Raw genomic sequence first — 15,295 nt, 5'->3', positions numbered from 1 at the left:
GCTATCGAAAAAGCTCTGTCTTTGGTCGTAGAGAGGGGTGTGGCTTTAGTAGGAGGAAATTGTAGAGTGCCTTTGTGAACATCTCTCGTTGGTCTGTTAGAGGAGAGGAGTTTGAATGGGATTTCCAGGTCGAGTTGAAGTTGATGATGGATGGTTTTGTGTATTAGGGTGATTGATTTGTATAGGATTCTAAAATTTACTGGTAACCAATGTAGGTTTCTGAGGATGGGTGAGATGTGTTCACCGCGGCTGGTGCTGGTCAGCAGTCTCGCTGCCGCATTTTGTATCATCTGCAGTGGTTTGGTAGTAGATTTGGGGAGGCCTAGGTAGAGTGCACTGCAGTATCTATTTTGGCGAACAGTAGCGCTTGGAGGACTGTCCTGAAATCATGGAAAAATAGAAGTGGTTTAAGTCGTTTTAGGACCTGTAGTCTGTAGAAGCAGTCTTTGGAGGTTGTGTTGACCATTTTTTTTAAGTTTAATCGATTGTCTAGTATTGCCCCAAGGTCTCTAACATGTTTGCAAGTAATGTGGGAATTGTGTGGTGATGGTGGCAGAAAATTGTTTTCGTTTGAGGAGATGAAATTTGCTGAAAGGCAAAATAATTTTGTTTACCTTTGTTGTCTGATCTGATTTTATTTTTCTAATCAGTTGGTCCCAGTCTCTTTTTCCCCCTTGTCTGTCTTTTCCAGGGTCTCTTTTATTCTGCCTTCTCTCCTTCTTCATACACACACACACAGACACCTTCTTACATGTTCTCTCACACACACACACTTTCTCTCACACAGGATCCCACTCTTCCATGCTATCTCTCACATACACACAGTTCCCATTCCTACACACGCACACACAGATTCTCACTCTGACATGCTCACTTTCACACAGGCTCCCACTCCTACAAATACATAGGCTCTCACTCTCACATGCTCTTACACACATGCTCCCATTCCCACAAACAAAACACACAGGCTCTCACTCTCACATGCAGGGAGAACCAAGGTCTGGTGTCCCTACAGTCAAGGCCATGATCCATCATCAGAATGGGAGGAGCCAGGCTTAGCAAAATCTGAAGAAGACAACTCTCTCTGAGAGTCTAAGCAGTGCTGACACAGAGGAGAAGCCGTAATATGACAGGCAACACAAATAGGAAGACGCTTAGGCTTCTTGTTTACTGGTGCCATTGTGGCGGTAAACATGCATCTGAACGGCTCGCACTTAAAAAGGTTATGTACACAAAAAATAAGTTCCACAGAAGAGAAGCAAGGCAATGCACAACTCATGTGCCAAGCTAAGCGAATGAACAGTTTGAAACTTGTGTGCAGAAAAGGCACGCCCCAAACCGAGCGCACATGTGTGCAGAGCCGACTGCATACACTGACGGCCTATACAGGGTAGCAAAACGCGCATAGGAGTGCGTGAAAAACGCTGCTACAGCCTACCACATGGCATGCAAGAAAAAAGCTTAACTGTGAAGCCTAGCCCACTGGGGGCCGCTCAACCCACCAGGCTGCCCAGTTCCCCAACCCTAACGGGAGCAGGAACAAACATCAGGACAGCGTGCCAAGCACGGAGACTGGAGGAAGTCCTGAAACCCCTCTAACTATCTCTGTTTCAAAGGTAAAACTGCTCTATTTTATTTTTTTTTAAACCTTACCTGAGCTCAGTGCTTACCAGCTGAGTACAGCACTTGGCCACCTGCACCCGTTGCCTTTCAGCTGAGCTAGCAGCTAAGTCCACGCTGGGAAACTTAGCTAATGGACCAAGGCACACCTCTGAAGGACCATGGAAATCACCTCAGGAATTCTCAACTGGGGGAGGAACCTTTTGGTATCACCGCAGGAGAGCAGGGCTTTCTTTTCCTTAATTTAGATTTCACATTTCTCCTTCCAAAAAACTCGAAGCAATCCCCATAGGGAGATGCACATTCACCATCTGCTGGAGATGGAGCATACTGGAAGGCTGGGGTCACTGCAAGGCTATATATACTGTGACTTCAGCTTGCTCCATTTCCATCTGCTGGCAGGGGAGCATAAACCCACTGGTCTTGAGTCCATCTGTCTACATGCTAGGAAAATTCTTTTACTGAATATTCTTTTTTTCTGATTATTAAGTTGCTCTATCTTTATAAATAATTATTGCTCTCAATAATACATTAACTCTTAGGCGCAATGATGTGTGTCATTTCTTTGACATCGGGCCCTGTAGAGAGTGAGTGACGTATAGGGGTACTCCTTGTTAATGATTTTCTCATCCAGTACTACCTGATATAGCATGAACCCAAGACAGAAGAGGTGATGAAAACAAAAACAGTAAATTAATTCAAAAAGGCCTGGGATAAACACTGTGGAGCCCTAAAAGCTAGAGGTGGAAATGAAGAAAAGGGTGCATGGGATTAACCTGCAAGGAGCGACAGCTACTACCTCTAACAGAAGGCACTACCCTTAACCAATTAGCTTTCATGATTTTGATGCAACTGCAACATTGCTCTCTGCTTCGATGGTGGGGGAAAAAGTCAGGGCCCAGGCTTTTATGGTCAAGGATACTGATATGCAGGCATTAGAGAAAAAGTGCAGGACTACTTCTATGGCCAAGTCCAAAAGCACAGCACGTTCAACCAGCATGGTCTTAATTATCAAGATGGCTGTTCACCCTGTAAAAATATTGATTGCACCAATTTTTATAATGGTTTGACAATGGTTAGTTTTGATTGCTAATATTACTACCTTTAACATAAGGCTTGGAAGTAACCTGTATGGAGCGGCAGTTATTACCCTTAACAGAAACTTGGGGGTATTCTGCACAGAGTGGCAGTTACTTCCATAAGAAACTTGCTGGGCAGACTGGATGGACCTTTTGTTTTTTTTTGCCATCAGTACTATGTTACTATATTATAAGGAAGAGGTAGCATTGAAAGTGCTTTTACTGATGATGAGTCTGATTCCGGAATTAACATGGATGGCGAAGCTCTATGAGCAGAGGTAAAGCTTGAATGTCTATGCCATGGTGACCTTTCAGCACTGACAGAACTCGGTGCAGTATAGTTTTGTGCCAAAGAAACAGTAGCTGATGGTGCTGGTGTGGACAGTGCCAAATCCTTGGAGCCAATAAGAGACAGCACAGTCTTTTCTTTTGGTGCTGTTTATTGGCGCAGGGCTTCTTCTCAGCATCAAGTAGGAGTGTTCCCTCCCTCTCTTTTCCTCGGCATGATGTGAAGGAAAGGCTTTTTCGCGACTCCCTCAAAGTATTGGTCTCTTAGAGATGATCTTCCTTTTATGAAGGAGAAGACATTTGGTATTTTAATTTCATGACTCGATAAAGCTTGTGCTCTGGGAGACATTCTCCTACAAGGCCCATAATCAGATGAATCATGTGAAAATCACAGGCATCTGAGACATAAATTGTATCGATCTTGTCTTGCAATCTTATGGTGGCATTTAATGCATAATTTAAAAGTTTCTTAACCGCTCTTGGCAACTTTTCTACTATGATTCCAGTTAAAATAAAAAGTATAATTTTTTTTTGTTTATGGAAAAGGATCCCAAAATGAAAGAACTGAGGAAACAAGAAAAACTGAAGAATTTAGTTATACTTGCAAAAATTTGCAGCAATAGCTTAGGAAAGAGAAAGAATCCCAACCATTCATCAAGCGGATAAAATAAAACTGAGACTCACATGGCGATGGCAACACAGGAAACCACCACATGTGCTTAGAATTTTTTTTTTTTATTCTGAGCTATGAGAGAGAGCGTTTCTATTCCAACATAGAATGTCGTCACCCACTTGCATGGCTGTTTATCTCTGCTTGTCCATGGAGAAAACCAAGGCTACATTAACTTTTCAGTAAAGAAAAAAAAAAAAGGAACCTTCTAGAGATCTTGTCTCAGATTGACTGCAGAGAAATCAATGTTTATCAGGGCGAATAAATCATGCAGTCTAATGCCAGCAAAGATGGTAGCAAACATAAATGTGAGGGAATTCAAATACTCCTGGGACAGATGAAAAGACAATGGTAAGTATAAGGTTAAGTGGTTACAAAATTCAAATGACAATCTTCATTCCTTCTAGAGCAGAGGCAATGGAAGAGGTGATAAAAAGAAACCAAGGCATGGATAAAGACAGCATAACCTAGTGACACTGCAGGCCCTGGGTTAGCTAGGTGGGAAGCAGCATTCCTAGAAATCATCCAGATCGATGCCAGCAAGTTGGTGGTTGTGGGGTGGTGTCCAGATGTTCAGAGCAAACTCCTTGCTAGTGCTAGCTGTTTTAGATTATTATAAAGCTTGTTAATAGGATAAAGGGAATGGGAAAGCCTGGGAATGGGAACTTGTATACACATCTACTGAGTTTGATAAAGAACCAAAGAGGAAAGCAACAAAAACCAACTTAGATAAGGAGTGGTATCCTACAAGTGGTCAAGCTTCTACAGCTGGCAGCAGTGTAGACCAGAAAGCCTGGGCAGGCTAAATATATACCAATGGGTCTTTAGCTACCATCATCTATTTCATAAAACAGGAAAGATGTCAACACCTTCCTTATTGCTGCTGTAACAAAACTGTTGTTATTTCTGTGGGTAGAGGAGTTTTCCTCATGATATACAGATTGCTTGAAATGCAAAGAGTTTAAGAATACATAGAATAAACAGCTTAATACAGAAAATGCAGTTTATTAGAATATTATGAACACAATAAGAATAGAATAACTTTTTCCATGTTTCTATTTAGCAGTATCGGGCCATTCAACTTTGACAGCAAAAAAAAAAAAAAACCATAAATAAATGCATAAAGGTATTTCCTAAACAAGTGCACCATCCTGATAGCCTAATGGTTTTGAGCATGACAGCCTTGGAAATTTAATATTCTTGAAACTATCATCCGCTGCAACTGTTCAATTATTGTACTGCACTACATAGTATTTTTGGACATACCTAAAAGTAGTCACCAAGTCTCTACTGGGCTGTTCTTGTGTGGATCTTTTGATTTATTTTACTTTGATGTGCAGCACATCATGGTCTAAATAGCGGTGGATTATCTCAAAAACATACCAGTGCTCATTGGATGACTCATCACGGTTTGAAATATTTTTATTTTATTTTTTATTGTACCATTGCTTACACTTCCAAAAACTGCATTTCTGTATGTAAAAAACTTTAACCACAACTACTTAGACTGCTACTGCTTTACAAAGGGAAAACCTCAGACAGCACAACACCAGGATCTTTTTTTATTTTCTTAGTGCTTAACAAGTCTCTATTATACTGCCATTACTGGTAAAAAACAAAACAAAACAACTTTCACAGCCGTGCAGTCCGTTGCAGTTCTACTCATTCATTATGATTCACTATGTTGAAAAAGTTATAGTACTTATCTCAACTACACCGACATGGCCATGTTTCGCTCTCCTTCGAGCTGCTTCAGGGCATATATTGGAAACAATGTTCAAAAAACGCACTTGAGTACAACCTCTTTTCTATTATAGAAAAGTGTAAGCAATAAAAATAAAAATATTTCAAACAGTGATAAAAGTCATTCAGTGAGCATTGGTGTGTTTTTTAGATAATTTGTCTTGTACACTGGAAAAAATTGGGAGTATTGTATAGATAAATAACAGTGAGACATCATGAAGTGATTGAGGGAGTACAAGAGCCAATAGAATAGTATCAGATCAAAGAAAAGCACGTGGAACATTCAAAACATATCTCCACAAACAGAAAGGGGAGGGGGACCTACATATCCCTCTCTTTTTGTAAATTATATTCCTCTTTCCTACCTCTGTGTCATATCATTTCACATTCTCATGAACTGTTTCTCCCTCTTACTTTCCCCCTGAATTGAAATTTATGTGCTATAGTTCTTCAGATCTCCTGCTTATACAGCATCTTAGCAGGAGCTTGAGGGTTATTCGTATTTCATTGATAAGTGAATCCTGCCTTTCTGCTCAGTCACTGGCGAGTAGTGGTTCAGAATGATGGATTGCCAAAGCCAACCTGCTGTTGCATAATATGGATTTCCTGAAGTAAGTCTTCATTCTGGAGCTTTAACTTCACAGGGAAGAAAAAGAGATCAATATCAGTCCTAGACATGTAACTAATTAGGAGCTTTGACATTTTCTAAATGAAACAAGTGGTACACAGCAGTTCAGACCAGACTGCCCAGTTCAGCAAGACCATACCATAAGAATTAGATTAGCTAGATCCAATGAACAAGACTGTATTGCAGAAAGTTGACCAAGCTATTCTATTTAGTGACTGTACCACACAAAGCAAATTGGTCCATCCTAATTAATATAATTGTATGCAAGAAATCTAACCAGTTTGTCCCATTCAGTAAGACTGTACCACGTGTGCCAGCCCAGTCTATTCAGATCAACACAACCATACCATCAGAATCAGATTAATCAATTTTATTCACTGTGATTATATTTCAGAAACCTTCTCCAGCATATGCTAGTCAAGCTGTCTCTAAGCAGAATAGGTGCCACTCCTCCCCTATCACTCACCCCAGGAAGAGTAACTTTGTAGCGGTCTGGACCTTCTGTCTCAGCCTTCACTAGGTAATAGGAATGTGAATCGGGCTTCGGACGATTGAAAATATCGTCGATATTTTCAAAATCGTCAGAAATTGGGGGCTCCCCCGAAACGATAGGAAAACCCCACGATATTGCTTGTGGGGGTTCTCTTATCGTTTTGGGGGAGGGCGGGAAAAACGGCACACAAAAATAACCCCTAAACCCACCCCGACCCTTTAAAACTAATCCCTTTGCTTCCCCCACCCTCCCGACCCCCCAAAAATATTTTACAGGTACCTGGTGGTCCAGTGGGGGTCCCGGGAGCAATCTCCCGCTCCCGGGCCGTCGGCTGCCACTAATCAAAATGGCACCGATGACCTTTGCCCTTACCATGTGACAGGGTATCCGTGCCATTGGCCAGCCCTTGTCACATGGTAGGAGCACTGGATGGCCTGCGCCATTTTTAAAGATGGCGCCGGCAATCCAGTGCTCCCTCCCTCGGGCTCAGCCGATAAACAAAACCGCGATCGGGCCCGATGAAAAAAACCCCACATGTGAATCGGAACCGGAATCCGAACCGATTCCGATTCACATCTCTACTAGGTAATAAAAGCTACAGAAGTGGAAGACAGGCGGATACTTCCAAGAATCTCCCCAGCTACAGGTAGAGAAGTGGAACTAGGAAAATCTGCTTCCTTCAATGGCATGCACAACTGTACTTTCTAACAGGATAGGTGATGAGGTGCTGTGGCTGGGATCCACCATAATATTTCACAATCATTGAAACTTTGCTGCCCCCTGCCTCTAGAATTTTTCCGCCCTAAGTGGATACCGTTGTGAGTATGTATTGCAGGAACCTGAATATCCAAGCCCACTCATTGAGACTCACCCAAATATTACATACAACAAAGAGAAATTACTAATATGGTGAAAGTTGTATCACCACTGCTCTGATAGTGTTATATCTAATTCTATCAAGAAAGTTCTTTGTTATGGATTCCTCTGTCTCTCAACTCTAAGATGTTTTCTTATACAAAAACATACTTTAACTTCACTCCCTTCTTCAGTGGATTCCATTAAGCAGAGTTGCTTACCTGTAACAGGTGTTCTTCGAGGACAGCAGGAGAACACAGCACATGGATGACATCATCCAATGGAGTCCAGCACAGAAAACGTATGTCAAAGTTTCTAGAACTTTGAGCTTCTCTGAGCATGTCCAAGCATGCATTATACCATGCGTCCAAGCAGAGTCCCTTCAGTCTTATAACACAGAATTCAAAGAAAAAACCCATGAAGTGGAGACCTACCTCCACAGGGAGGTGGGCGGGTCTCATGAGGACTTACATCCTGCTATCCTTAGAGAATACCTGTTACAAGTAGGCAACTCTGCTTTCTCTGCGGACAAGCAGGATGGTAGTTCTCACACATGAGTGAATCCCTAGCTACAGGTGGCCCTTCAACAAAAAAAGGGGACAACAACCGGTGCCAAAGGGTACCAACAACCACATTTTGTTGGCAAAGGTCTTTTTTGTAACAGAAGAGGGGCCCACCTAAACCACAGACACAATGGGCGCTAAGTGGGAGCAGAGTTGGGTTCTACACCTCCGTTTCCAGACTGGCCAAACCTGCTGACACATCAGCCATCCCTGTCCAAAATGGTAGTGCAATGTGAAAGAGTGGATGGAATTCCACATCACAGCCTTGCAGATCTCCTTCATGGGGACTGATCACAAATGGGTCTCCAATACTGCCATGGCTCAGACAGAATGACCCTTGACATGGCTTGCAAGATGCAATCCCGCGTGGGCATAATAGAATGAGATGCAATCTGCTAACCAACTGGATAGAGTCTGTTTGGCAACAGCAATCCCCAGCTTACTCTGATCAAAGGAAACAAAAATTTGGGTGGACTGTCTATGGGCTTCTGTTCACTCTAGATAGAAGGCTAAGTCTCACTTGCAGTCCAAACTGTGCAGGGCTTGTTCAACCTTGGTGCGAATGAGGCCTGGGAAAAAATGTTGGCAGGGCGATTACCTGATTAAGATGGAAGTCCGACACCAACTTAAGCAGGATGCATATGCAAGACCACCCTAGCATGAAAAAACAGTGTAAGGCCTGGAGCTCACTGACCCTGTGCACTAAAGTGGCTGCCACTAAAAATACGACCTTCCAGGTCAAGTACTTTAGGTCATAGGAGCTCAGTAGCTTGAAAGGAGCTTTCGTTAGCCGAGCTAACACCACGTTGAGGTCCCAAGACACAGCAGGATGCCTTAAGGGAGGCTTCAAATGAAACAGACCCCACATGAAGTGTACAACTATAGACTGTACAAAGATGGGCTTACCTTCTACACCATGGTGATATGCGCCAATTGCACTAAGGTGAACTCTAACCAAGTTGGTCTTGAGATCAGCATTGAAGAGATATAGAAGGCAGGCAGTTTATGTGTGGAGCAGGAGAAAGGGTCTAGGGCCCTCTGTTCACATCACATGGAAAACTTCCTCCACTTTAATCTATTAGTTATTCTAGTTGAAGGCTTTCTGGAAGCTAGGAGGACATGAGACACAACCTCAGAGAGGTTGAGAGGCTGGAGAATTAGCTTCTCAACATCCAAGCTGTGAGAGATGGGGCCTGGAGGTTGGGGTCCCACAACCTGCCCTGATCCTGAGTGATGAGAGCTGGTTTCCAAATAGACAATTCCCGGATGAGTGTAAACTAAATCTGTCTCAGCCAATGAGAGGCTACGAGGATCATAGTCCCTTTCTCCTCCCTGAGCTTCAATAAAGTCTTTGCTACATTGGAAGTGGAGGATTCGTATACAGAAGACCCTGGCCCCAATGGAGGGCAAAAGCATGTGAGACTAGCTTACTGTGTGACCTGCATGTGGAGCAAAAGACAGGGACCTTACTGTTCCAAGGGGCTGTAAACAGATTCACCTTCAGGGTTCCCCAGAGGCAGAAGATCTGATTTGCTACTTCTTGATCCAGAGATCATTTGTGGGGGTCTGAAGGAACAACTCAGTCTGGCTGCAACCCCATTCTCCAGACTGGCCAGATATGTAGCCTTGAGTCTCTCTCTTGAGACAGGGTCCATGACCAAATCTGGATTGTCTTGTGACACAGGAGGTAAGAGTCAGTACCTCCCTGCTTGTTGATGTAGTACATGGTTGACCTTCTGGATCAATACAATTTTGTTGGACAGCTGATCTCTGAAAGCTCATAGGACATACCGTATTGCCCAGAATTCCAGTGACTATGGAAGATCTCAGTGTGAGTATAGGCAGACCCCTTTTTGCAGAAAAAGGATCAAATGCCCAGGGAAAGCTTCTTCAACTTTTCTCTTTTGAAAAACTTGTCAAGATTTTCAGACCCAGGATGGGACAGAGTTCCCCTATTTTCTTTGGAATCAGGAAGTACCAGGAGTAGAATCCTGTCCTCTTTGCCCTGGTGGAATGGGTTTGACTGCTCTGGCCATTAAGAGAATGGAGACCTCTGCCAAGAGCACCTCCTGATGATCTACGAGCCCCCAATATAGGCTCGGAGTGATTTGGAGGAATACCCAATAGATTTCATTTGTACCCTCTGTAGATAATGGGGAGGACCTACTGGTCTGAGATTACACTGGGCCACTGGTTCACAAAGAAGTGCAGTCTGCGCGCCCCCCCCCCCCCCCCCGACCTTGAAGTCTCCCAACATGGGTACTGGGACAGAGGCTACATTCTCTCTGATCTAGTCAAAATCCTGCCCCAGGAACTGACTGAAGCGCAGGTTGGGCTTTGGGGCCTTCTGTTACTAGGGACAGTTACGAGACGCCTGTTGCTGATGGGACCAAGAGGGCAGAGAATAAGAACATAAGTTCTTTTTCACTCAACGCACAATTAAACTCTGGAATTTGTTGCCAGAAGATGTGGTTAGTGCAGTTAGTATAGCTGTGTTTAAAAAAGGGTTGGATAAGTTCTTGGAGGAGAAGTCCATTACCTGCTATTAATTAAGTTGACTTAGATAATAACCACCGCTTTTACTAGCAACAGTAACATGGAATAGACTTAGTTTTTGGGTACTTGTCAGGTTCTTATGGCCTGGATTGGCCACTGTTGGAAACAGGATGCTGGGCTTGAGGGACCCTCGGTCTGACCCAGTATGGCATGTTCTTATGTTCTTACGCTGAGGAGTGGGTCTGAAGGTGCTTGGCCTTTTTGAGAGCAGATTCGACCACAACTGAATGATGTGGCAGCTGGCGTTTATTGAATCCGGGAGCCTTCTGGACAAGGTACATCTTGTCTGCCTTCTTATTAACAGGAGCTACCGAAAGGAGTTCTCCCACATTCTCATAAGCATCTCATGAACTAGGACTGCCACGATCTCCTTTGGAAGCGCCACCTACTGGAAGATATCCAGCATCTTGTGGTGGGTAACCTCCTCCGTCTGCATTATAAAGGGAATGGCATAAGCCATTAACTGAACAAATCCTTAGAAGGAGAGGTCTTTGAGAGGAGACTTTCTTCTGCTGTCAGGAAGAGACAGGTCAGAGAAGAGGCCATTCGATGCCTCATCTTCTGAAGCCTTTGAGGAACCTCCCCACAGGGATCAAGAGGGTTCTCCTCACCATAACAGACAGGGGATGGATCTCATGGCACTTGTATCTCAGCCAGTGGTATGGAAACTGGAATGACTGGCCAGGTAGGCTGGGAACCCGAGACCTCCCCCATCCTCCGGGAAGCTTCCTCCATGGATGACATCAGACCGGTAGGCAGCAGCTCTAATGTCCTGCCAGGCATCGATGCCACAGCAACCACAACACTGGTGAATGTGTCAGCATGGCATCAATGAGCATCTGCAAGGAACCAAGCAGTGCCGTAGGTGCTCCAACACTGAGCTCTGCATCGCCTTCCCCACTGTGAGTTGGGCTCATTTTTCCAACTCCTTCTCAAAGATTGACAATGCCACTGGGCACCACGAGGTATAACCAGATCCTCTCTGGAACTGAGGGGAGGATCAGTGGCAGACATCTGGACAACTGGAGGCCATGGCAAACCCCTAGGAACCGTGTTTCGAGTGCTTCTCGACAAAAGCTGGAGCATTCCCATGCCCAGCATGGGAATGGGACTGATGCTGGTGCTTCTTTGGCTTTTTTGATGCTTGGTTCAGTCCTTCCCCGATGCCAAGGTTGAAAACAAGGAACCCAATCCCACTTTTGACTGGGAAGAGCCAGGCAATGGCCTGTTTCCAGAGAAATTAACAACCATTGATGCCAATTAAACTTATGACCCTGCCGATGTCAATGGCTTGATGACCATCAGTGCAGATCCGAGGTCCCTTGATATTGATACCTCCAATGCCAATTCCGATGGATAGGTCTTCCGGTGCCCAAAGAGTTATTCCATATTCTCTACACGGCCCGGCATCCTTCTGGGGTCATTTGGCTGCATTTGTGGTAACTCTGGACATAATGCAATGCCTCCCAGGCAGAGGAAACATTTATTATGGGGATTTGTGATAGACATGTTCCTCGTACATTGAGGGCATAACTGGAACCCTGATGACATGATGTCACGAAACAAAACAGATGCAATATCAAAATCGATGGTGATGGCCAGTGGGCACCGAGCACACCGCCTCCCTGGGGTTTCGACTATAAAAGAAAACTTAAGATAAATGTCTGAAATGTCTAAAAAACCTACCTAGGGGAACCACAGTACCCTGCATTGACAAGGCATGAATCCCATCAGTGCAACTTCTTCCAAACGAGAAAAAAGCCCCAAAAAAGTTGAAAAGCTGAATAAAAACTGCAAACCACCGGGCTCTGTGGAAAAAGTAAGACTGAAGGGACCCTGCATGGACATGTGGTATAATGCATGCTCAGGCCTGCAGAGAGGGACATAATTTTCTGTGCTGGACATGGGTGACATCGGATGATGTCACCCATGTATGAGGACTGGCATCCTGCTTGACCTCAGAGAATATTCAAGCTTAAACATTTAAATTACGAGGCTCCCACAAAACAACTTTGTAGAAAACAAACCATTCTACCATGGATAGGGTGAACAGACATCATTTTAGTGGCTTAATTCAGGATACAAGCTCCAAACTTCCTCTGGTTACAAGATGTGTCAATAGGAACATCACAGGAATTAATCTGAAATGTACCCATGCCAGGCTTGGCTCTGCATTTTAGAACATATGTCATCAAGAATATCATAGAGGCATTAACCTGTGAAATATACCAGTGCCAAACACAAATCAGCCTTTCTTTTAGCATGGATTTCTTTATACATAAATTCAGATTCTGTTGTCTTGTGCTTGGCACCTGATCTCACATGGGTGCAGGCTACTTCAGCAAGTATCAAAAGGAAAATCATAAAAGACAGCACTAAGGGTTGTAAGTGCATCACCAGCCTCCAACAGTCCAGAAAGCAAAACAGAGAATATGACAGTACATGAGGATTGTAAAGTCCATCTAGTACACCCAATGTACTTCCTGTTACAATGCTATATACTAGGGATGTGAATCGTTTTTTGACGATTTAAAATATCGTCCGATATATTTTAAATCGTCAAAAATTGTTAGAGGCGATATACACTAGGAATTCCCCCGATTTATCGTCAAAAATCGTAAATCGGGGGAAGGGGGAGGGCGGGAAAACCGGCACACTAAAACAACCCTAAAACCCACCCCGACCCTTTAAAATAAATCCCCCACCCTCCCGAACCCCCCCCAAATGTCTTATATTACCTGGGGTCCAGTGGGGGGGTCCCGCTGTGATCTTCCACTCTCGGGCTACGGGTGCGTTAATAGAAATGGCGCCGGTGCTACCTTTGCCCTGTCATTTGACAGGGCAAGGTAGCGCTGGCGCCATTTTGGTTCCTGTCCCCCGACGTCACGAGCGCAGGAGATCGCTCCCGGACCCCCGCTGGACCCCCAGGGACTTTTGGCCAGCTTGGGGGTCCTCCTGACCCCCACAAGACTTGCCAAAAGTCCAGCGGGGGTCCGGAAGCGACCTCCTGCACTCGAATCGTATTTGCCGTATTGCAAAATGGCGCCGGCCATACGGCCATACGGCCAGCGCCATTTTGCAATACGGCCATATGGCCATACGGCCGGCGCCATTTTGCATTTTGCAATACAAAATGGCGCCGGCCGTATGGCCATATTGCCGTATGGCCATATTGCCGTATTGCAAAATGGCGCTGGCCGTATGGCCGGCGCCATTTTGCAATACGGCAAATACGATTCGAGTGCAGGAGGTCGCTTCCGGACCCCCGCTGGACTTTTGGCAAGTCTTGTGGGGGTCAGGAGGCCCCCCCAAGCTGGCCAAAATTCCCTGGGGGTCCAGCAGGGGTCCGGGAGCGATCTCCTGCGCTCGTGACGTCGGGGGACAGGAACCAAATAGCACCGGCGCCATTTCTATTAATACACCCGTGGCCCGAGAGTGGAAGATCACAGCGGGACCCCCCCACTGGACCCCAGGTAATTTAAGACATTGGGGGGGGGTTCAGGAGGGTGGGGGATTTATTTTAAAGGGTCGCGGTGGGTTTTGGCGCTCTAACATACCTCATTGTTTTCCTAATGGAAGCGCTAGAGTGTCTGGATTTCAAGTAAATTATGACAAAACAGCTGCCTTAAACATTAATTTAGGTAAATATTCTCTGGCCTTAACGCAAGCTAATTTCCCATTCAGGTGAGCAAAGCATCCCTAATGTGCCTAGGAATACTAACTCTAGAGAAATAGTACCGGAAGCTAACTTCCTGGGATTGATATGTGCATTGGATCGCAATTTGGAGTTGTGACCCTGCTATATAGTGTGCCGGTTTTCCCGCCCTCCCCCGATTTACACGATTTAAAAAAAAAACAAAACCGCGACGATCCGATTCCCTCCCCCCCCCCAGCCAAAATCGATCGTTAAGACGATCGATCACACGATTCACATCTCTATTATATACTTTAGTTGATCTCTGACTTTCTCTTCATTTCTTCACAACTAAGTATCCTCTGCAATTATCCCATACTTTTTTGAATTCTTGTCCATCATAGCTCAGATTCTGGCCTTCTTGCCAATTTTAAGTGTGACTTCTAACACTTTTGACGATGCAGATAATACCAACTATTCTGAAAAAATGTATCAAATATTATAGATATAAATTAACTATAAATGATAAAAATTTCAAACCTTTATTAAGTACTTGTATGACTGCTCCGCTTCCAGCTGCCTCCCAGTCTGAAAATAAAGGAAGTAGCCAATGACAACTAATGGAAGAATAACTGTTAATCATAGATAATTTTTTTTTGGAGTGAGGGAGAATTCAACATTCATGGTCATTTAGTCCTGTATTTCTCCATCAAAGATCCCCAATTCTGGATATCTCAAATGAGTCATGAATTTCCCTTAACCAATGTTGCACCTACAAACTCTAGGCATACCCTGGATGTACAGGAAATACATTCAGTCATTTTTTAACTTCTTTCCACACACTATTCTACTAATGTACCCCCAGCCCTCAAAACGCATTCTAATGCACAAGTTTTCATTATAGAGAGGTAAGAGCTCTATTCTGTGACTACTGTAAACACCATTAAACACAGATCTCTAGAACTTTTATTTAGCACAGGATACAAAGTTCCAATGGATTGTACCTTAATCCATTTCCTGGAATGTATTGAATCATATATAGTACTGTTCAGAGTTGCACCTAATATTTAACTCCTTTCTAGCAATTACAAATCTACAGAATTCTGTGGAGCAATATGTCTAATGTCCCTATCTTGTCCTGTCTACACTCAGCTATAAAAGCTCGT

General features: G+C 44.2%; 1 protein-coding gene across 5 annotated transcripts in view; it reads right to left on the bottom strand.

Annotated features, from left to right (window-relative positions):
- Positions 1-4,646: 4,646 nt before the first annotated feature.
- CFAP70 (cilia and flagella associated protein 70) overlaps positions 4,647-15,295 on the bottom strand; it is a 351,702-nt gene continuing 341,053 nt past the window's right edge. For all 5 annotated transcript variants that reach the window (XM_029576140.1, XM_029576137.1, XM_029576141.1 and 2 more), the window contains 2 exons: positions 14,670-14,717; positions 4,647-6,036 (listed from right to left, as the gene is read on the bottom strand). In XM_029576140.1, the coding sequence (XP_029432000.1) occupies positions 5,956-6,036; positions 14,670-14,717 (129 nt within the window). In that variant the 3' untranslated portion in view covers positions 4,647-5,955. The remainder of the gene's footprint in view (positions 6,037-14,669; positions 14,718-15,295) is intronic.

The sequence above is a fragment of the Rhinatrema bivittatum genome, chromosome 14 (assembly GCF_901001135.1).
Source record: "Rhinatrema bivittatum chromosome 14, aRhiBiv1.1, whole genome shotgun sequence".
NCBI classification, from domain to species: domain Eukaryota; kingdom Metazoa; phylum Chordata; class Amphibia; order Gymnophiona; family Rhinatrematidae; genus Rhinatrema; species Rhinatrema bivittatum.
The sequence above is the reverse complement of the archived record's forward strand: the minus strand, read 5'-3'. Positions and strand labels throughout refer to the sequence as shown.